This window comes from Carassius carassius, chromosome 32, assembly GCF_963082965.1.
Source record: "Carassius carassius chromosome 32, fCarCar2.1, whole genome shotgun sequence".
Taxonomy (NCBI): Eukaryota; Metazoa; Chordata; class Actinopteri; order Cypriniformes; family Cyprinidae; genus Carassius; species Carassius carassius.
In genome coordinates this window covers 2,661,940-2,681,841 of record NC_081786.1, presented here as the reverse complement: position 1 = coordinate 2,681,841, position 19,902 = coordinate 2,661,940, and the positions used below count along the sequence as shown (strand labels likewise).

Sequence of the window (19,902 nt, the reverse complement as noted above, 5' to 3'; positions counted from 1 at the left end):
TTCAGCATGAATTTTGCTTTGTGTGTGTGTGTGTGTGTATAGATATTAATTATTTATTAATTGTATATTTAGTAATTAATATGTATCAATTATTAATTTATTAACATTATTTTTCAAAATACTTAAATATATTTCTTAATTATATATATATATATATATATAATATACAGGTGCTGGTCATATAATTAGAATATCATCAAAAAGTTGATTTATTTCACTAATTCCATTCAAAAAGTGAAACTTGCATATTATATTCATTCATTACACACAGACGGAAATATTTCAAATGTTTATTTCTTTTTATTTTTATTATAAATGACAGCTAATGAAAATCCCAAATTCAGTATCTCAGAAAATTTGAATATAACTTAAGACCAATACAAAGAAAGGTTTTTTAGAAATCTTGGCCAACTAAAAAGTATGAACATGAAAAGTATGAGCATGTACAGCACTCAATACTTAGTTGGGGCTCCTTTTGCCTCAATTACTGCAGCAATGCGGCGTGGCATGGAGTCGATCAGTCTGTGGCACTGCTCAGGTGTTATGAGAGCCCAGGTTACTCTGAGCCTTCAGCTCTTCTGCATTCTTGGGACTGGCATATCACATCTTCCTCTTCAAAATACCCAATAGATTTTCTATGGGGTTAAGGTCAGGAGAGTTTGCTGGCCAATTAAGAACAATTGAAATAGGTAAATTAAAAAATAATGTTCTACTTGTAGTTTCTGTTTGTGGTTTTCATAGAAATGTTACTTTTCAGCATGAATAACATCATAAACATAAAAAAAATGTTGCTTAAAAAGTTGGTTAATTTATGTTTATTTCACAATATTTAATAACTTTCAGATATTAGATTTTCTGTCTGGTTTTCTATCTATCTATCTATCTATCTATCATGTGTACAAACGTATTTAAAACATTTACATATATAAAACTTATTTATACATATTTATACATTATACTTTGTATGTATTTATTTTCATTATTTTTACACCTGTGCAACATTATAATTCATTAGTGATTTTTGGTTGTAGAATGCAGTTGTCACTCTTAAAAATAATTGAAGCGCACGTTGACTAACTAGTGACAAAGTGTCTATATATTTGACAGCACTTAACTGAATTGAGTAATCAAAATGCTTTCTGACACTCTCATGAATTATGCCCTTTTTACATTTGCTGTTTATAAGGAAGGTGCGAGGAATGTGAATAATGAGTTTAACTTCAGAATCAAAAAGTGGATGTCGGTGGCTCTGACAGCTCTGGTTTGTGCTTCTCTTCCCATGAACCCCTGGGATCCGGAGTTTATTAATCTATCAGCACCTCAACACCTATGAAATGACTTTCTCTCCTGTAGGGAGAGCGCTCCGTATACTTCAATATACAAAAGTAAGAAATTAAAAGTCGAAAAGTGCAAGACTGACTTTACATGTTCTTGTTAGCGTGACTGCTTCAGATGAGCAATATATGGCACTTGAACGTGTATTAAAAGTGAACGCTCTCCAAAAGAGATTCTTCTTCAAGGTTTCAACAGGGTGAAAAGAGTTTTTAGTTCTTACAGTCAAGATGGGGCATTAAAATTTTTGATAATAGAAATGGAAGCCATTTACACTTTCATAAGAGCATGTGCTTTCATTACACGTAATTGTGTTTTGAGTGTTGGGAGATGTGTTCTTTACACCTTTACCCAGAGCTTGTCATATACTTTATGCTTTATTTAATGCAGAAAGAGTAATGCTCACATCTGCAATTTCACCCACTTAAAGTCCACAATTATTTACTTTTGTAGTTAATGCAGCCTTTCTAAAATGCTAGTAAATTAATTATAATTCAAATTGCACAATAATATGAAATAATGATATGTTGAGAAATTAAATGCACAGTTTATACGATCAGACCATTATCCAATAAAACTTGAAAATGCAATAAAATGCATTATACAATCAGTTGATTTTAAAAACTACTTTTTTAAATGCCACTTACAGAAAGTATGTTACAGTTTTTCTCGATTGGTTTGGCTCATTTCTTGAAACCGAGATGACATTCTCAAAATAACATGGACAAATCTCCAAACCACCTTGCAATTGTTCACAACAGAATGTCATTTTTCATTGGTTTTTATCAAATTGCAAATGCTTTAGTACATGTCTCAAGTGACTCTGTGCTTTTTTTCAAATTATTATGTACAAGTAGCTACAGTTAGCACAATGAGCCCACATTTAGCACATTTTCCAAATAAATAGATCTTGCTGATCTAAACTGATTAGTTGATTTTTCAGTGAAATGGTTACTCTCTCCAAAACATATCAGCATGGTTTCATTGTGTAAGTCATCATATGCACAATTGTCTGTTCAACTGTCAAAATTAGTCAAAGATATAATACCATGAAAGAATTTCTTGGAACATTTGATAAATTTATGACAGTACTTGACAATCAATCAGGTGAAATTAGAACTAACGAAGGAGCAGTTTCCCACATCTCAGATGACCAATCAAACAGTTTGTTTAGTTACCTGACAGGTGTTGTCTATGATTATGACTGCTGCCAAAAGTATATAGACAGAGCTTGGCCCGGGGCCAGTTTCATTTGCAGTGTGAACATGGAAGCACCTCGCCAAGTAGAACAGCAACTTCCTGCTCGAGGAAGAGGAGGAAGAAGAGGAAGAGGAGGAGTGAGAATGCGTGGAGGAATAGGGGGAAGAGGCCGAGGAGCACGGAGGAACCATGATGTCCCAGATGAAATCCGGGCCACCCTTATTGACCACGTTATAAACCATCGCCTCACAATGGCAGAGGCAGGTCGCCGAGTGCAGCCTAATGTGCCTCGGTCTACAGTCTCCTCCATCATCCAAACCTTTCGCAGGGAAAACGGGTACAGAACTATTCTATTGAACTATTCAGTGTTGGTGTGTGTGTAGGCCTAGAGTACTGTAATATCTTCATGTGATGTTATATGATACTATAAAAATGACAAAGAAAAAAAAATGGAGAAAATACTGTGAATAGTATTCCAGTCACTGTGCAGTGCATCACACTTTTAGTACCATAAAACAGCAGTACAATTACATTGGTAAGACATTTTGTAACAAATTTACGGTGTTGACCTTTGACTTGTATGTCTAGGATTGGACGACAGCCTCAAGTGGGTGGCAGAAGAAAACTTCTAAATGAACAATAAGAACGAGAAATATGCAACATGGTCATTGCAAATAATGCCATCACACTGAGACAGATTCTTAATGCAATCCTTCTAGACAATGTAATGTTCCAAAATATAAACTCTATCAGCATCTCCACAATAGACCGGGTATTGAAGAAACATCAGATGACCATGAAACAGATTTACAGAGTACCATTTGAGAGAAACTCTGACAGAGTGAAAGAGCTGCGGTACCAGTATGTGCATGCAAGTCAACTACTGGTTGTCTATCATTGTAACACTATTACAGTAAGACATGGTTACCAGTTTTTTTTGTTTTGCTTTATCCTTTTTACCTTCAGAATCCAGCTTTGTGTGACTAGAGCATTTTGCCTAGAAATTGTCTTCAGTTTTTCACTCCCTCTTTTTACAGTACTTTAGATCCTCCCTGCAGTATCTGTCTCTACTTGACTGATTAGATTTATTTGTATTCTATTGTAGAGAATAATGGCATTAGAAGGCAAAGAAACCTCTCACATCCTAGTGTTCGTTGATGAAGCTGGCTTCAACCTGGCCAAAGGTCGAAGGCGTGGCCGTAACATCATTGGCCACCGAGCCACTGTGGATGTCCCAGGCCAGCGAGGAGCAAATATAACAATGTGTGCCGCTATATCAGAAAGAGGTGTGGCCACACACATTCCCAGTTTAGGGCCCTACAATACACAAAAGCTCCTCAATTTTTTGGACCACCTTTATACTGATCTGATCCCGGTAAATGAGAGAGGTGAAGAAGGACCTCAGCTACCACATTATGTCATTGTGTGGGATAATGTGAACTTCCACCGTGGCCCACGCATCAGAACCTGGTTCACCACCCATCCCCGGATGCTAATGGAGTTTCTTCCACCTTACTCTCCTTTCCTAAATCCAATTGAGGAGTTTTTTTCAGCTTGGAGGTGGAGGGTGTATGAGCATCAGGCTCAAGACCAGAGGGCCCTGCTGCATGCAATGGATGCTGCATGTGAGGACATCACAGGCGATCAATGTAGGGGATGGTTGAGACATTCACGCCGTTTCTTCCCTCGCTGCATCGCAAGAGAAAATATCCGTTGCGATGTGGATGAGAATTTATGGCCTAACAGAGAGCAGCGCGTCGATGGCCAGGAGGATGAGGATGGTGGCCAGGAAAGATAGGGTGACAATGGCGACCACTGAAAATATTACTGTACTATAGTTCTGAAACTTTATTTACAGTATGGTAGGCTAGAGTTTTTTTTGTTTTTTGTTTGTGTTTATAACTGTTCACATTTACAGAATCCTGTATATGTTTTCTTTTCACAGTATGTTCTCTAATGTTAACATTTATTTGTACGAATAAAAATGTTTACAGTTTCCTTGAGTATGAGTGGTTTATTGGAGGCTGATTTTACTGTAAAATCTTTTAGTTTTATTCATAGTGGTATTCTGTTGCTAGACCTGTGCCTCAGTGACAAAACGTCTAAGCATTTTGACTTGCAGTGCTTAAACAATGCCAAAGGTATAATGCATTTTGGGGGCATTGACTATTTATATGAGAAGGATATTTAGTTTTGACACATGGATAAACTGTTTTGGGAGAGATATGAGCTTTTGCAGGGGATCCATGGTGTTGTGCTAAACCATCCAGGTTATTTTGACAAAAGCACTAAATGAATGCACATGTGCCAAGGCAATTGAGAAGGATCTGTGCTATTTTGACTGTACTGACCTTTTATATGGGAAAGGAATCTGCTTTTGAAGCATGGAAGAAGAGTTTGGGGAAAGATATTTGATTTTGCTAGTGAGCTATAATGTTGAGCAGAACTGTAAGACTGTTTGGCCAAATGACCTTATGGTTTTGAGAATGTCATCTCGGTTTCAAGAAATGAGCCAAACCAATCGAGAAAAACTGTAACAGACTCTATATATATGTGCGTGTGTTTGTGTGTGTTTGTATTTTTGTGTGTTTATATATAATGTATATGTATACGGTATATGTGTGTTAATATAAGATATAACATAAAACATATATGTTATATATCTGAAAATATTATTTCTGATAGTATTTTGTATTTCTAAAAGTCATTTATATCATTTAACATTTATTGTACATAAAAATATAAATTTTGCATTTATTAACAATTTTAAAAAATTGCATTTAAAAGAGTATATATCACCTCAGTGAGGAACTTTATAAATAAACATTTTCATAATAATAAAATGTATAAATATAATACATATATATATATATATATATATATATATATATACACACACACACACACACACACACACACACACACACACACACACATTTAATATCATTGTTTATTATTTATATTTATTTATTGTCATGCATTCAGCAAACACTGTTATCCATTTTATTTCAAATTTCAGTTCTTGACCCATGACTTAACAATTACATAATATTATAATAGGATGATATTATTTATTTCTATATTTTATTATATTTATTGTATTTGTTTTGTTTTATTCCTGTGTAACATTTATTTGCAAAAACTATTTGTATTTATAACATCTTTATTTACATTTTTTATTTGTTGTGGAAGTGAAAAGGATAGTGCATGTGTTTAATGTTGACTTGAAGCCGAAAGTTCTGTTCTTATGAAGTCAGTGCTGGTTTAGTAGTGGTTTGTTTGTTGACCTTCCATGCAGTAAAAAAGGTCTTTGTCTGTCTGGAGGAATCAAAGTCCCTGATCGATTCCCATGTTTGGGTCTTACACTTATAGCTGCTAGAGATATTACACTTATATATTACACAGCTTGGGTAAATTGAATCTTCCTAACACCTCTCATTGTTAGTGTGTTCAAGCTTTGTTTCCCAGCTCATGTGTACGTGTGTGTCTCTCACAGAGAAACAGCTGACGGCTGCTAACTGTCTGGGAGTGTTGGCCATGGCCGAGGCGATGCAGTGCACTGAACTTCACAACATGGCAAAGGCCTTCGCCCTGCAGAACTTCCCAGACGTGGCCGGTCAGGACGAGATCCTCAACATTTCCAAAGAAGACCTGGTCAGTTACATGTCCAACGACAGCCTGAACACGAAAGCAGAGGAGCTGGTCTACGAGACGGTCATCAAATGGATAAAAAAGGACCCCAGCAGCCGAGTGCAGGTAGGAGAGCAGGGTTAATCACGCTGTTTTGGTTGGTGCTAATGTAGAAATACCCTAGAGCTGCTCCGTATTGATTCTGGAGATCTGGTTTCTTGCATATTGTTCCATTGATAGAGAAGTTGTTCATCAAATGCAGTGCATGGGAATTTGAATGCAGCTACTTTCTCCTAAAGTTATGGACCTTGTTTTGTGGCCTTTTGTCTTTTAAACAAAGCCAATTCATCATTTTGAAGTTTATCACATCCAGTCTTCTATGTATTGTTTGTTTAGTTTACTGTGGACATTCAGAGTAGTTTGGACATATATAGTAGAGAAGTACGGTACTGTGCAAAAGTTTAAGGGGCATTATATTATATTATATTATATTATATTATATTATATTATATTATATTATATTATATTATATTATATTATATTATATTATATTATATTATATTATATTATATTATATTATATTATATTATATTATATTATATTATATTATATTATATTATATTATATTATATTATATTATATTATATTATATTATATTATATTATATTATATTATATTATATTATATTATATTATATTATATTATATTATATTATATTGAATTAAATGTGACCCTGGACCACAAAAACAGTGATTAGTCACACAGGTATATTTAGATTTTTCTTTTATGGCAAAACCATTAGAACATTAAGTAAAGATCATGTCCCATGAAGGTATTTTGTTAATTTTCTACTATAAATATATAAAAACATAATTTTTGATTAGTAATATACATTGCTAATTCAATATTTAGATTTAGATTTATTTTTTTTGCACCATCAGATTCCAGATTTTCAAATAGTTGTATCTCGACCAAATATTGTCCTCCTAACAAACCAGACATCAATGGAATTCAGATGATGTATAAATCTCTTTTTGTTTTTTGTTTTATTCAGCAAAGGTGCATTATATAAAAAAGTGACAGTCAAAAAATAAAAACCTGAAAAGGTGCTGTTTCTTTGAACTTTCTATTCGTCAAAGATACATAAAATAAAATGTAATTTGAGAATATATATTCAGCAGCACAACTATTTTTTTTACATTAATAATCAGAAATGTTTCCTGAGCAGCAAATCAGCATATTAAAATGATTTCTGAAGGATACCGAAATAAAAACAGCTGAAAATTCAGCTTTGCAGCACAGAAATAAATTTCAGTTTAACATATATTCCCATAGAAAACATTTATTTTAAATGGTAATAATTGCTGTTTTTATTGTATTTTTTATTATGTAAATACAAAATGAGTGAGCTTAAGAAAATTATTTAATAAAATTATAAAAAAAAAAAAAAGAGTAAAAACCACATCTTTGCTGCCTGTTTAACAGAATTGCGAGATTAAATCACTGGTTTGCGTAGCAAGTAATCAACTCCAGGAAATGTGCTTCTTTCCTGAGAAAGGTCTTTCTTCCCTTTGAGGTGCAGTAGACTTTACTGATGTTCATATCTGTGTGAGTGAGTCCTGATGAAACCTTCATGATGCTGTGCTCACGCCGAGCGCGTGAAGAGATTACATCCTGAGAACGTGCCGTCATTTCCTCATGTTAAATCTAATAAAAGCCACTCGATTACACGCTCTTTTGTAGCAGAACGGAGAGAAACGGACTGAACGGGAGGCGTATCATCCCGCTCCAGCTGGACATCAGAGCTTCACGGCTCTGAGAAACCAAATGCAGGTCAAGATGTTACTTCTCCTTACAAAAGGTTAATGTAGTTAAAAAAGTAGTTTCATGGCAGCAACCACCAAAAATCTGATTCAGACCACCATGGCTCTTTTAAAAAAGCCTAGTGAGCATTTAAAGGATTACTTGTGTTCCTTACATGAAGTGTGTGCCAAAAGGTAAATTAATAAATGTCATATGGAAGCTTTTACCACCATGAAATAATAAAAAATTGTGATACTTGAGATACTTTTTATCTTGCGATTCTTAGTAAAAAAAAATTATTGCAAGATACAGTATAAACTTTAAAGAAAAGTCTGAATAAAAAAAATCTGAATTGTAGGGAAAAGTCACAAGCACCTTTTTCTTTATCCTTTTATAGAAATCATGTAAACGTACAGTTTATAACTTGCAAGAAAAAGTCTGAATTTTAGGATATAAGCTCAACATATAAAGAGAACAATTAAAAAATCTTAATTGCAATAGTTAAACCTGCAATTACAAGTTCAAATCTTGCAAATGTAAGATTTAATGTCACAATTGAGAAAAAAGCCCAAATTGTGAGGTATAATCTTGCAATTGTGAGAAAATATAAGAATTTTGAGATTTGCAATTGCCTTTTTAATTTTTTATTCCATTGCAGAAAACATGCTTTATACTTAAAGTGTTGCAAATAAGTTCAATTGGCTTAATAAACATACATTTTCTAACAGTTCAGTGTGAGTTGAGACAGAGCCCCAGCAGGTTTTCTCTGGTGTTGTAGCTAAGAGGCACACGTTACGTAAGCGCGCTGCAAAAGGGTGTATTTTAAGTTTCTAAACACTCAGCAGTAGTTGATGGCATATGCCATGCTAATTAAGATTAACATTGGTTGCATTATTTAAATGTCAGCAGGTATAGCTGTGCTTTTAACAGTTTGTTGTGTCAGATGTGAATGGAAGTGTTATGGAGCTATTTTGAAACGAGCTTGTCAAGCTACAAGAGTTATGAAATTACAGTCAAGACACTCAAGCAATTTTTAATTTTTTTTCCCCAAACGTTCACTTAAGACGTAACAGATTATGTTTGTGTGAATATCTTACTGTAATTCTGTGTATACAGTATGTGTATGTATCAGGATCGCACGGATTGATTTTAGATGTTTAATTACTATTTGAAGTATTGGGATTGCTAGACAAGGGCTTAATAAACTCATTTTTAAGAAAACCTGACATTTTTCACTTTTTTGTCTTTTTTTTGTCTGTAGCTCAAAATTAAACCGTACACATTCCAACTCTCTTTGCCAGCACGGCTCACACTATTTATAGTGTATCATGCTACTCACAGACACAGATGTTACTCGCCAAAACACTGCGACTAAATTCCTCAGGCATTTGTCTATTAAATAAATTAGCTTTTTCTGAAGAGCGCGAGCCAATTGAGCAGTGTTTGGAGTGCGCGAAGCGTCACTGTGAAACTCGCTCAGATGGCATGAGAAGGAAGTGGCAGAGATTGATGCAGTGACCTTATGTTTATTTGGCCCTGCACTGCCTCCATTGAGAAGGAGCTAGATAGGAAATCAATCTGAATTCAGGCTGAAATGAGTTCCTCTACTTCACGCTGTTCCCCTGGGGTTTAGCCTATGAAATCACAAATCCAGCATGGCACTGAAGCAGAACAAACACTCCTCCTTTATTTACCGTCTTTTGCGCTCTCTCTGTCTCTGTCTTTATTTTCTGCTCCTTTATTCTGCGTATCGAACAGTTTCTCCTCAGTTTGACAAACCAGTGTATAAATCACACGCTGTAACTTTACGGCCTTTTCTTCAGTGACTCATACTAAATATGGAAATGTAGCGCAGCTGAATACAGTTCGACTATTATAATGTAAGTGGATGGAAAATGAAAAGTGTTTTATGCCTTAAATGTTTGATCATTTTAAAAGAGCCTCGGGGTGTCGGATAAGATTCCGTATCTGAACGCCATCAAAACAATTACGTTTTTTTCAAGAATATTGGCTTCCATTTCCCAAAGGTTATTGCTCTTTTATGAGCGACTTTGTTCTTTTTATGCCAAAATTAACGTCAGTTAGTGAGTTCACATAATTCAGCATTGGGTCGAAACATGCTGGAATTAAATCAGCCTAGAAAGGGCTGATCTGTTTTTTGTTTGTTTGTTTATTTGTTTATTTGTATTTGTTTTTAATGAATTGAAATTCATTAAATTTTTACCATTAAACAGGTGAAAAATCTGACACTTTAGGCAGTAACAAGTAACAGATTATCAATTTATTGAAAAAGACATGTCTCCTCAGGATGTTTTTGTGTTGGGTGAGGTCAGCTCGGGTCAGTCGTTTTAATGATGGTCTCTCAGGTCTCAGGTGTTCTCTGGTGTTGTCTCAGTAGATTGGCTCACAGTGGGACGTTTCTTCTCTCAGAGAGCTGCTGAACTCTGGTTCTGATTGTCAGCTTTACTGCGGTTGAATCCAGCATGGACCGAACGCTTTGGATTAGATGCTGTGTGTCTCTCTGAAGGCTGTTCTCATGTCCACAATGTATGCAAACCAACTGAAAACCTTTTGAATGGCATAGAGTGCATTTTAACAATAATGCATATTATAAGGTGATATTTCGATTGACATTATGATAAAATGTTTAGCATATTATTGTATTACATTCACATTTATTTTCACTTTATGCATTTATTTATGGTTTCATGCATTAATATGTTATGCATTTATTATGCATGCTTATATTATGCATTATGTTTTATTTATCATGCATGCATTAAAGATACAAATTAAACTATATATATGCAAACTTTCATTTTATGTATTTATTCATGCATTTATTTATTCATGCATTTATGCATTGCTATTTTCTGCATTTACTTATGTTCACTCATTTATACATTAATATTTTACGCATTTATTTTTAATGCACTTATTTATTTGTGTAATTGATTAATTTTTATGCATTTGTGTATTTACGTATGCATGAATTACAACAGGTTATAGAAGCGAATGTACTGCATTTTCATGTAAAAATGTAAAAAATATATCTGCAAAATATAATTGCTTTATTCCTTTCTTTTTGCATATAGGGTGAAATAAGTTTTTTTATTTATCTATTTATTTAATTACATTTTTGCCAGTCACTGAGCAGGAAATAGTTTTAAGATCCAAACGCGGTAATAATGTCATACAAATTAAGTCATGAAAGCTAGAAGACAAAGTCTGCCTTTTGTAAATTAATTATAAAGATTTAATTAAAATAATACATGGACGTTTGAATAGTACCTTCATTAAATTGAATGCAATTTTAATGCGAGTTATTTTAGCCTGTGCTTGCAGCTCTGAGGTGTTTTATTTTTTTATTCCTCATTACACATTTCTTTCTCCTATTCTTAGTTCTTTTTAGCAGCAGAACGCCTACATCCTACTAGAAATCACAGCTTCCTCACTCAAACAAACCGGTGCTGTAGGTGAGAAAGAATGAGTGTGTTTTTGTGTGGACTGAAGCATTAGTGTTCATTGTACTGTGGAAGTTCACCAAACGGATTACAGCAGAAATACTAAACCAGTTCAATGCATTTTTAAACACCCTTGGAACTGGATAAAAAGGGTCATTGTTCAGCACTGGACACTATTCTTAGGAGGTTAAGACAAATTGTTAGAAGTTTTGATTTAATTGACCCGTTTGGGATGGACGGGTATAAATATGTATAACCTGGCAATATTTCCACCATTAAGGCCATTTTTAAATAGCTTCTTGAAAGTGCTTTTAAAATCTTTTCCTGCTTTGGTGCTCTGTAGTGACCCATAAACTAAGTGCAATCTTGATTTTTCGCCCAAGAGAATAGGGCCAGTCTGGTACCGAAGAACCTTTTGACTCTGTAACTCGAAAACAAAAAAGGACTGCATGGACAATCGTGACCTCTTGATTCACTTCAGAGTTTATCCAAAGGTCAGCATTACAAAAAGACATAACAGGCACTTTATTTTTGTTATATTTTATTTCATTTCATATTGAACATTGTTTATGGAGCATAATTTCAATCATTCAGTTTATTGTTTTGTCCGTATATGATGAGTAGGACAGATCACAGCTGTGTATCCGGCAGCTCTTGCTCCGGTCTGGCCTGTGTGCTGACTCTGGTTTACCGTGAAATGCAATTGCTGAGTATTGCGACGGAGGCTGTTTTCCCAGGTCATTTTTCACCTTTATCTCAGCACACAGGCATCATTAGAGATGACGCTGTCCGGCTGCAGCGCCGCGCCGGGATACGCATCTCTCCGTATATTCCACAGAGAGAAAAGTGTTTCTTGGACACGCTTAATCTTTCTTCTTTTCAGTGCGGCGATGCTCCCCATCCATCAAACGCTGCTCGCAGTGGCTGCGCGTCAGTCTGCCGTTCCGCGCCGAATTCTGCTCTCTGTCTCCCCTCCTGTTATCTAATATATTTTTAATGCATGACTGTCTTTGTGTGTATGTAGCTCTCTCTCTCTCTCTCTCTCTCTCTCACACTTCTCTTTCCGTGTTTCCTTATCAAACTGCTGTGCCCTCAAGCACTGAAACACAAGCAAGAAATTTCCCTGAATATTCACTTTCTATTAGCATCTGTACTCTGATTCGCTCAGAGAGCCGCTCGGCTTCGTGATTTATGGCTCTGATAGAGAAATTGTATATTTACAAGCTGCAAAATAAACATCGCAAATTTGATTCCAGCATGTTACAGCCTGCCTCGGGGATGGCTGTTTATTATATGTCTGGAGGAAAACGTGAAGAGCTCAGCGAGCGTGTTTGGCCATGAAATGAAATATTAGAGCGATTATTGTCGTGTCAGGAGGCCGTCTTTTCTGGGGGAGGTAGCGGGTTTTTGCCCGTTGTTTGTTTTTGCCTTGATTGACTCTAGTGGAAACAAGACTTTTGACTTTCATCATACTGTAAAATCTGGAAAGGACGAAACTGAAACATCTGAAAATATTATTATAATAAAAATATTTATTTTTAGTCAAACTGATTAATGGTCTCTATTATTAAAAAAGAAAAAAGAAAAATTTACATATATATAAATATATAAATAATTTAAATATAATTTAAATAATTTTATTGCGTTGTGTTTTATAATATTTCATGTTATTTTATCAAATTGCGTTGTGGTCTAAGATGTTTTTTTTTGATTTTTCAGATTACAATTGTATTTTTATTTTATTTTGGGGAGGGGGGGGGGGCTATGCTTATCTAACGGCTTAAATCTATCTTAACCGCTAACACTTTCCTCTTGATAATGAATGTCTGTAAAGTTTAGTAATTATGCAAACAATACTAAAACTAACAGTAGTGTAAACTTCTCAAACTTGTCTGCAGAATGCAGCGAATTGACCAACCAGAGTCAAACATTCCAGACTGATATTTTTATATTTTAGAGAACAGATTTTTTTTTTTTTTTTTTTATGTCTTGCCGTGATCTGCTTTTCATCAGCTAGAGAGAAAAAGGAGATGATTCCTCCTGTAAATGGGAATATCTGTCAAAAGTATTGAATCAGAAACCTGTGGCTGACAGATGTTGGAGTTTTTATTTGTCAGAGATCAATAGCAATTTGCTGAGTATCAAAGACGTTGTCTGTCTGTTCTGATGTGTTCACATGTAGCTGCTCTGTGAGGACGCATCAGTGAAGTGCCACAACACTGTGTCAGATTGACAGATGCCTCATGATGCATTTGAATATAAATGGACAAAGTGTGATTTTTCTTTTTGCAGGTTTTTTTTTGTCTTTCCAACTCTAAAATAGCATCCAAACTTTAGAATGAATCCATCTGCTATTTGCTCTTTGTTTTAAACAAAATGCATTTGCATCCAATCATGCACCATATTTCCAGAGGTGTGAGTTGTCTAAAAGTGATGCAACATTGATTCAAGCCACTTCGTCTTTTCATTCATTCAATTTAATTTTTATTTAGTTAGTTGTTTTGAAATTGTATTTGTATTTCATTATGATTTGATAATTGTAAACAAATTTTCTATTTTATTTTTATTTTATTTATTTATTTATTTTACCATCCAAACTTGATTTATGATTTTTTAAATCTTTCTCCTTATTGCCTTTTGTTTTAAACAAAATGCATTTACATGCAATCATGCATGATATTTCTTCAAGAAGTGCATTTGTTTATATTTACATTTATTAATTTAGCAGAGGCTTTTATCCAAAGTGAGTTACAGATGAGGACAGTGGAAGCAATCAAAAACAACAAATAGAGCAATGATATATAAGTGCTATAACAAGTCTCAGTTAGGTTAACACAGTACACGTAGCAAGGGCTTTTAAATAATATAATAAATAAAAAGAAAACATAGAATAAAAAAAGAATAGAGCAAGCTAGTGTTAGAGGTCTTTTGTATAATAAATAAAAAGAAAATAGATAGAATACAAATAGATTAGAAAGGTAGCTGGCACATAAGTCTGAAGTAACAAATTTAGGTAAATGGGTGCAGAGCCAGTGGTAGTTTTGTAGGCAAACATCGATGCCTTGAATTTTATGCGAGCAGCTATTGGAAGCCAGTGCAAATTGATAAACAGAAGTGTGACATGTATTCTTTGTCATTATGGCTCATTAAATATTAACCTTGCTGCCGCATTCTGGATTAATTGTAAAGGTTTAATAGAACTGGCTGGAAGACCTGCCAAGAGGGCATTGCAATAGCAGCTCGGTGTTGTCTCGCCAACTCTGAAATACCATCCAAACATAAGAATCAATCCATCCATCTATTAAAACCCCTTTATTTTGAAGCAGAAAACACGCTATCGCCAGAGGTTTGATCGGTCTAGAAACAATGCAACAGGTTTGCACAAGAAAACCGCATTTCCCTTCACAAGTAAAGCGTGAATCACACATTCAGTTATATCTTACTGTGATTGTCGGGAAATGATAAAGAGGCTAATGCATGCATTCCATTCCATCTGGAATACCTTGAGCACAACATACAGTGTAAATCAGATGTGTTTGCACTGAAAGCATCCATGTTTTCTGACCTTGCATTTATGTTTTTACTCCGCATTCAGCTAGCCGATGATTCATCTTTTGGCCCAGTAAAGCTGCGGTTTGTGCTGTCTTAATCTGGTATTCAGCATGCCATAGTCTGGCTCCCTCATGGCATGACATTATTGCAGATAGGCTCAGGCGAGTGGTGAGCGGAGCTGCATTTGGATTCCTAGATCATTCAGTCGATAAGTCTTGATTGCCTGAGCAGTGGAGAGAATGCTTGTAATCCTGAGGGATTTCTTCAGCGGCCATGTTGCCTCTAGATTGCTAGAAACACCTTTTTCAGATACCATTTTTTATTTATTTGATCTGCTCTCGTGCCACGACTGGTTTTTGAGCCCCAACCTGAAATGCCAGATTGATAAACTGTCTGAACGTGACAGTTCAGATTTTTCCAGTCTCGCTGGGGACTTTAATAAAATGCCACCAGTGCCGCCAGTAAATCTTTGACCTTTCTTTCTTTCTGGTTGGAAATACTGCATGTTCTCGTATGCAGATGTTGTTGTTTTTTACGAAAATGAATGGTCCTTATGAAACGGATTGGCATGAGAAATTGACTGTGAGCCGCACCAGATGTTGTCCGTGTCTTTTTGTGTTGACAGTCCTGCAGGAGACATAGTGGACAAGGAATGTTAGCATGCTGGGATTGTTCACCATGGAAGCCTGCTGTTGATCGAACCCAAAAAAGCAGCGTTTGGAAAGGATCACCGGAACGTCAAGCTGTTCACATGGCCTGTTATCAAACAAATAAAAACTGACCAGCTCTGATAACGCTCGGGATCATGGTGTGATTGTTGACCAGATGCTTTATGTGGGTTTAACAGATCTGCAGGCTGCATGGATATGGTCACATATGGCTAAATGTATGGCTGTTTAATTTGAATTTATTACACTACATTATTTATTTGCTTGTTTGTTCTTTTATTTATTTGTTAGTTTATTTAATGTAATACATTTTTTTGTTCTTTAATTAATTCGTTCATTTTTATGTATTTATTTGTTTGTTTATTCATTCATTATTCCCCTTTATTCATTCATTTTCTAATCCGTTTGAATTAATTTACTTAATTTATAATTAATTTATATTTTATGTAATTAATTTATACATTTTCATTATAAATTAATATTATAAATACATTATACATGTAGTTCAAATGTTATGTTATAAATGTTTTTATTTAGTTTCAGATTAATCAAAACATTTGTTTGTTTATTTAATAAATTAATGTAGTCTTTCATTTGTTCTTTAATTCATTCATTTTACTCATACATTTATTTATAATTTATTTTAATGAATTAAAGTTTTATTAAACACATAGACCTTTTGGTCTAATTAATTTAATAATTAATTTATTCTTTAATTCATTCATTATTCTATTTATGTATTCCATTCATTAATTCATTCATTCATACTGTAAATTAATTAGTTTAATTTTCTTTATTTCATTAATATTTTTTGTTTTATAAATTGTATGTATATATATATATAATTATATTTATTTTAATAATATAATCATTATAAATGTATAAAAAAATATTTATAATTTATAATTGAAAATAAATTTCAAAGGTTATGATCTGATGTAATTTACATTATTCAAATGTTGTATGAATTTAATTAGATATAAATTATTTAATTGCCTTTCTCCTAATTTTTCTTTAATTTTCATTTCATTTTAAATTAACTTTTCTATCATTTTAACGCCCGCCTATTTTAAATTAAATTCAAATGTATTTGTATGGTGATTTTCATGATACGATTCATTGCAAAGCAGCTTTACAGAAAATTTAAGTTTCTAGATTATATTTAGGAAAATGGTTAACACTCTTAACGGCAATGATTACATTTTGCGATCAAACTTATAGCAAAATTTGGTCGTTTTGTATGTTGTTTCAGTGTTGGCCTTATCTGAGGTCCTCTGAGGGGTTGCCATCTTCTCAGGTGTCCGGTCATCTCAGATCTTTGTAAGGCTGTATCAAGACTGAAGCTTGTGTGATTCCTAGTTACCTCAGAAAGCCAATCCCTTGGCAGAAACAGAGAAGCAAATAGAGAAAAATTAGCATTGCTGCTGTTCCAACCCAGCAAAAAAAGATGTGTTCATCCCAAGCAAAAGAATAATGTGCATTTGATCAAACATAAATGAAAGTACAAAGTTGCAGCTGCATTTTGGACTACCTGTAGCTTGTTTATTGAAGATGCAGCACATTACAGTACAGTAATCCAGTATAGAGGTCATAAATGCATTAACTGGCTTTTCTGCATCAGAAGCAACAGGTAACATTTCTAAAGTTTTTTGTAACATGTGAAATATGATTTTCAAAAGATAAGTTAGTGTAAACACCCAATTTGCTGTCTTTAGAGGAAGTAACAGTGTATCCGTCTAGATGCAAATTGTAATCTGAGAGATTCTATGTACTGTTTTTTGGCCCAATAAGTAATCTCATTTTAATTTGATAGAAATGTAATCCAATTTTTACAATTTTAACACACACTGTTATATAGTTTAGTTTCACCAGCATAACAATGGAAAGTAATCCCGTGTTTCCTAATAATATTACCAAGGGTCAACATGTACAGTATATTGAAAATAGCAGAGGGCCTAAGACAGATCCTTGTGGCACTCCATACTTTACTGGTGTTAATTGAGATGATTACCCATTTAAATAAAAGTGATAACAGTCAGACAAGTACAATCTAAATAGTCTTAAAGCCTGCCGTTGAATACCTATATAGTTTTTTGTAATCAGTCTCTGAGTATGTCATGATCTATAGTGTCAAACACAGCACTAAGATCAAGTAAAACTAGCAATGAGATGCGGCTTTGGTCTGATGCAAGAAGCAAGTAATTTGTCATTTTAACAAGTTAAGTTTTGTGCTATGATGGGACCTGAAACCTGATTGAAATTCTTCATAGTTATACATTTGCAGGAAGGAGCACAACTGAGCAGTCACAACTTTTCTAAAATATTTGACATAAACTGATAATTTGACATGGATTTGTAATTTGCCAGTTCACTAGGATCTAATTTTGGTTACTTTAATAAGAGGCTTAATAACTGCCAAATTGAAGGTTTCGGGATGTGACCCAATATAATACTGAGAAGCGATTCTTCTGTTTGAAGTTACAACTAGGCAAGGCAAGTTTATTTATATAGCACATTTCGTACACAATGGTAATTCAAAGTGCTTTACATAAAAGAAAGTAAAATAATCATTCAAGAAAAATAATCACAAAAATAAAACAAGCAATTTAAAAACTTTGAAAATGATTTAAAAATTGACTTATTTAAGATTAATTTAAAACAGTTAAAAATAGAAAATGATTTTACATAAAATACAGTGAATACATAAAATACAGTGCAATCAGTTCGGATATTGCACCGTGCTCATTCAATAAATTTCTGTTGAAATACTGTTGTGTATAAAACATGTTATACAAACTTGTAACTTATAGAACTTATTCAGTTTTTGACAGTGTTTGTTGAATGTAAATCAACTAGAAATGGAAAAATAAAAACCCTGTTTAGCATCCAGCTCTGATATTCAGACTTGTTTTGATATTTGTGTGGTTTGACGTTAGCAGAGGTTGTTTGTCTCCATATAATGTGTATCAGTATCTATTTATTATTTACTGGCACCTCTGTGCTTGCAATGAGCATCTGCACACAGCATCCCTTGGATCTTTGTTGGAAGACTGTTTTTTTTATTTTTCTAGGAAGCTAATTTGTAAACACGATGCATCATAACAATTTTTTCTGTGAATTTTTTGATCTTAATTATCCCAAGATTTATTTTTTCTTTAGTCATTAAAAGTAATAATGCATTGAGGCCTGAGGCCATCCATAATGGCAATTTACCACAATTAAGTGAGTGTAATGCACAAAGCTAACTCACATTTTTCTGTCTTTCTCTCTTCCCACTCATTTCTTTCTTTCTGTCCTCTGTTTCCTTGCTGTCCTGTATCCAGCATATGTCTGAGCTGTTGGCGGTGGTACGGCTTCCGTTCATCCATCCCAGCTACCTGCTGAATGTGGTGGACAACGAGGAGCTGATCAAATCTTCAGAGGCCTGCAGGGACCTGGTGAATGAAGCCAAGCGCTACCACATGTTGCCACACGCCCGCCAAGAGATGCAGACGCCCAGAACTCGGCCACGACTGTCTGCCGGTACATTGTTCAGCATGGCTTATAGTCTCTTCAAGATTAGTATGATCCGTGTGGTGAACATCAGACACACACTGGTGCTTCTCTGAGCTGCATTGCTGTGAATTTGTTTCTTCATGGGAACAGATTTGGAGAAATTCTGCATTCCATCACTTGCTCACCAATGGTGAGAACTCTGCATTGAATGGGTGCCGTCAGAATGAGAATGAAACAGCTGATAAAAACATCATAATAAATCCACAAGTAATCAACACCACATGAGTGGCGAGTGGTTATAATCGGTGATGCTGTCTACATCATAGATATATAAACATATCTATGGCCTACACTGGATGCGGCATGGCGTGACACGCCAAATCCCTGACAGAAATCCCTGACAGCTTTGATTGTTACAAAGCTCATCATTCTGAAAAGCAAGGTTTATGCTGATTGGACAGCTATCTTCTGTGTTGTGATTGGCTGAATACCTCAAGCGTGTGACGGAAATATTACGCCCCTTAACATACTGTGATGCCGTCTCCCAGCAGGATGACACAAAAACAATAAAACCCATTACAAAAAAGGCATTTGTTGCATCCAATGGGGCCGTAATTACTGATTATAATGTCTTATACTATCTTTTATGCATTGGGTATTGCGCCACGTAAACGTAAAACCTTGTCTGCATTTGTGATGGGAGAAACAACAAGCTCTACTCTACACCGCTCAAAACTCGTGTTTCAATCATCAGTGGC

The 19,902-nt window shown here is 34.6% G+C and overlaps 1 protein-coding gene across 1 annotated transcript in view; it reads left to right on the top strand.

Moving 5' to 3' along the window:
* Positions 1–19,902, top strand: part of LOC132112384 (kelch-like protein 29) — a 148,640-nt gene that overhangs the window by 61,260 nt on the left and 67,478 nt on the right. Inside the window, exons 8-9 of the mRNA XM_059519838.1 lie at positions 6,029–6,288; positions 18,973–19,171. Coding sequence (XP_059375821.1) covers positions 6,029–6,288; positions 18,973–19,171 — 459 coding nt within the window. The remainder of the gene's footprint in view (positions 1–6,028; positions 6,289–18,972; positions 19,172–19,902) is intronic.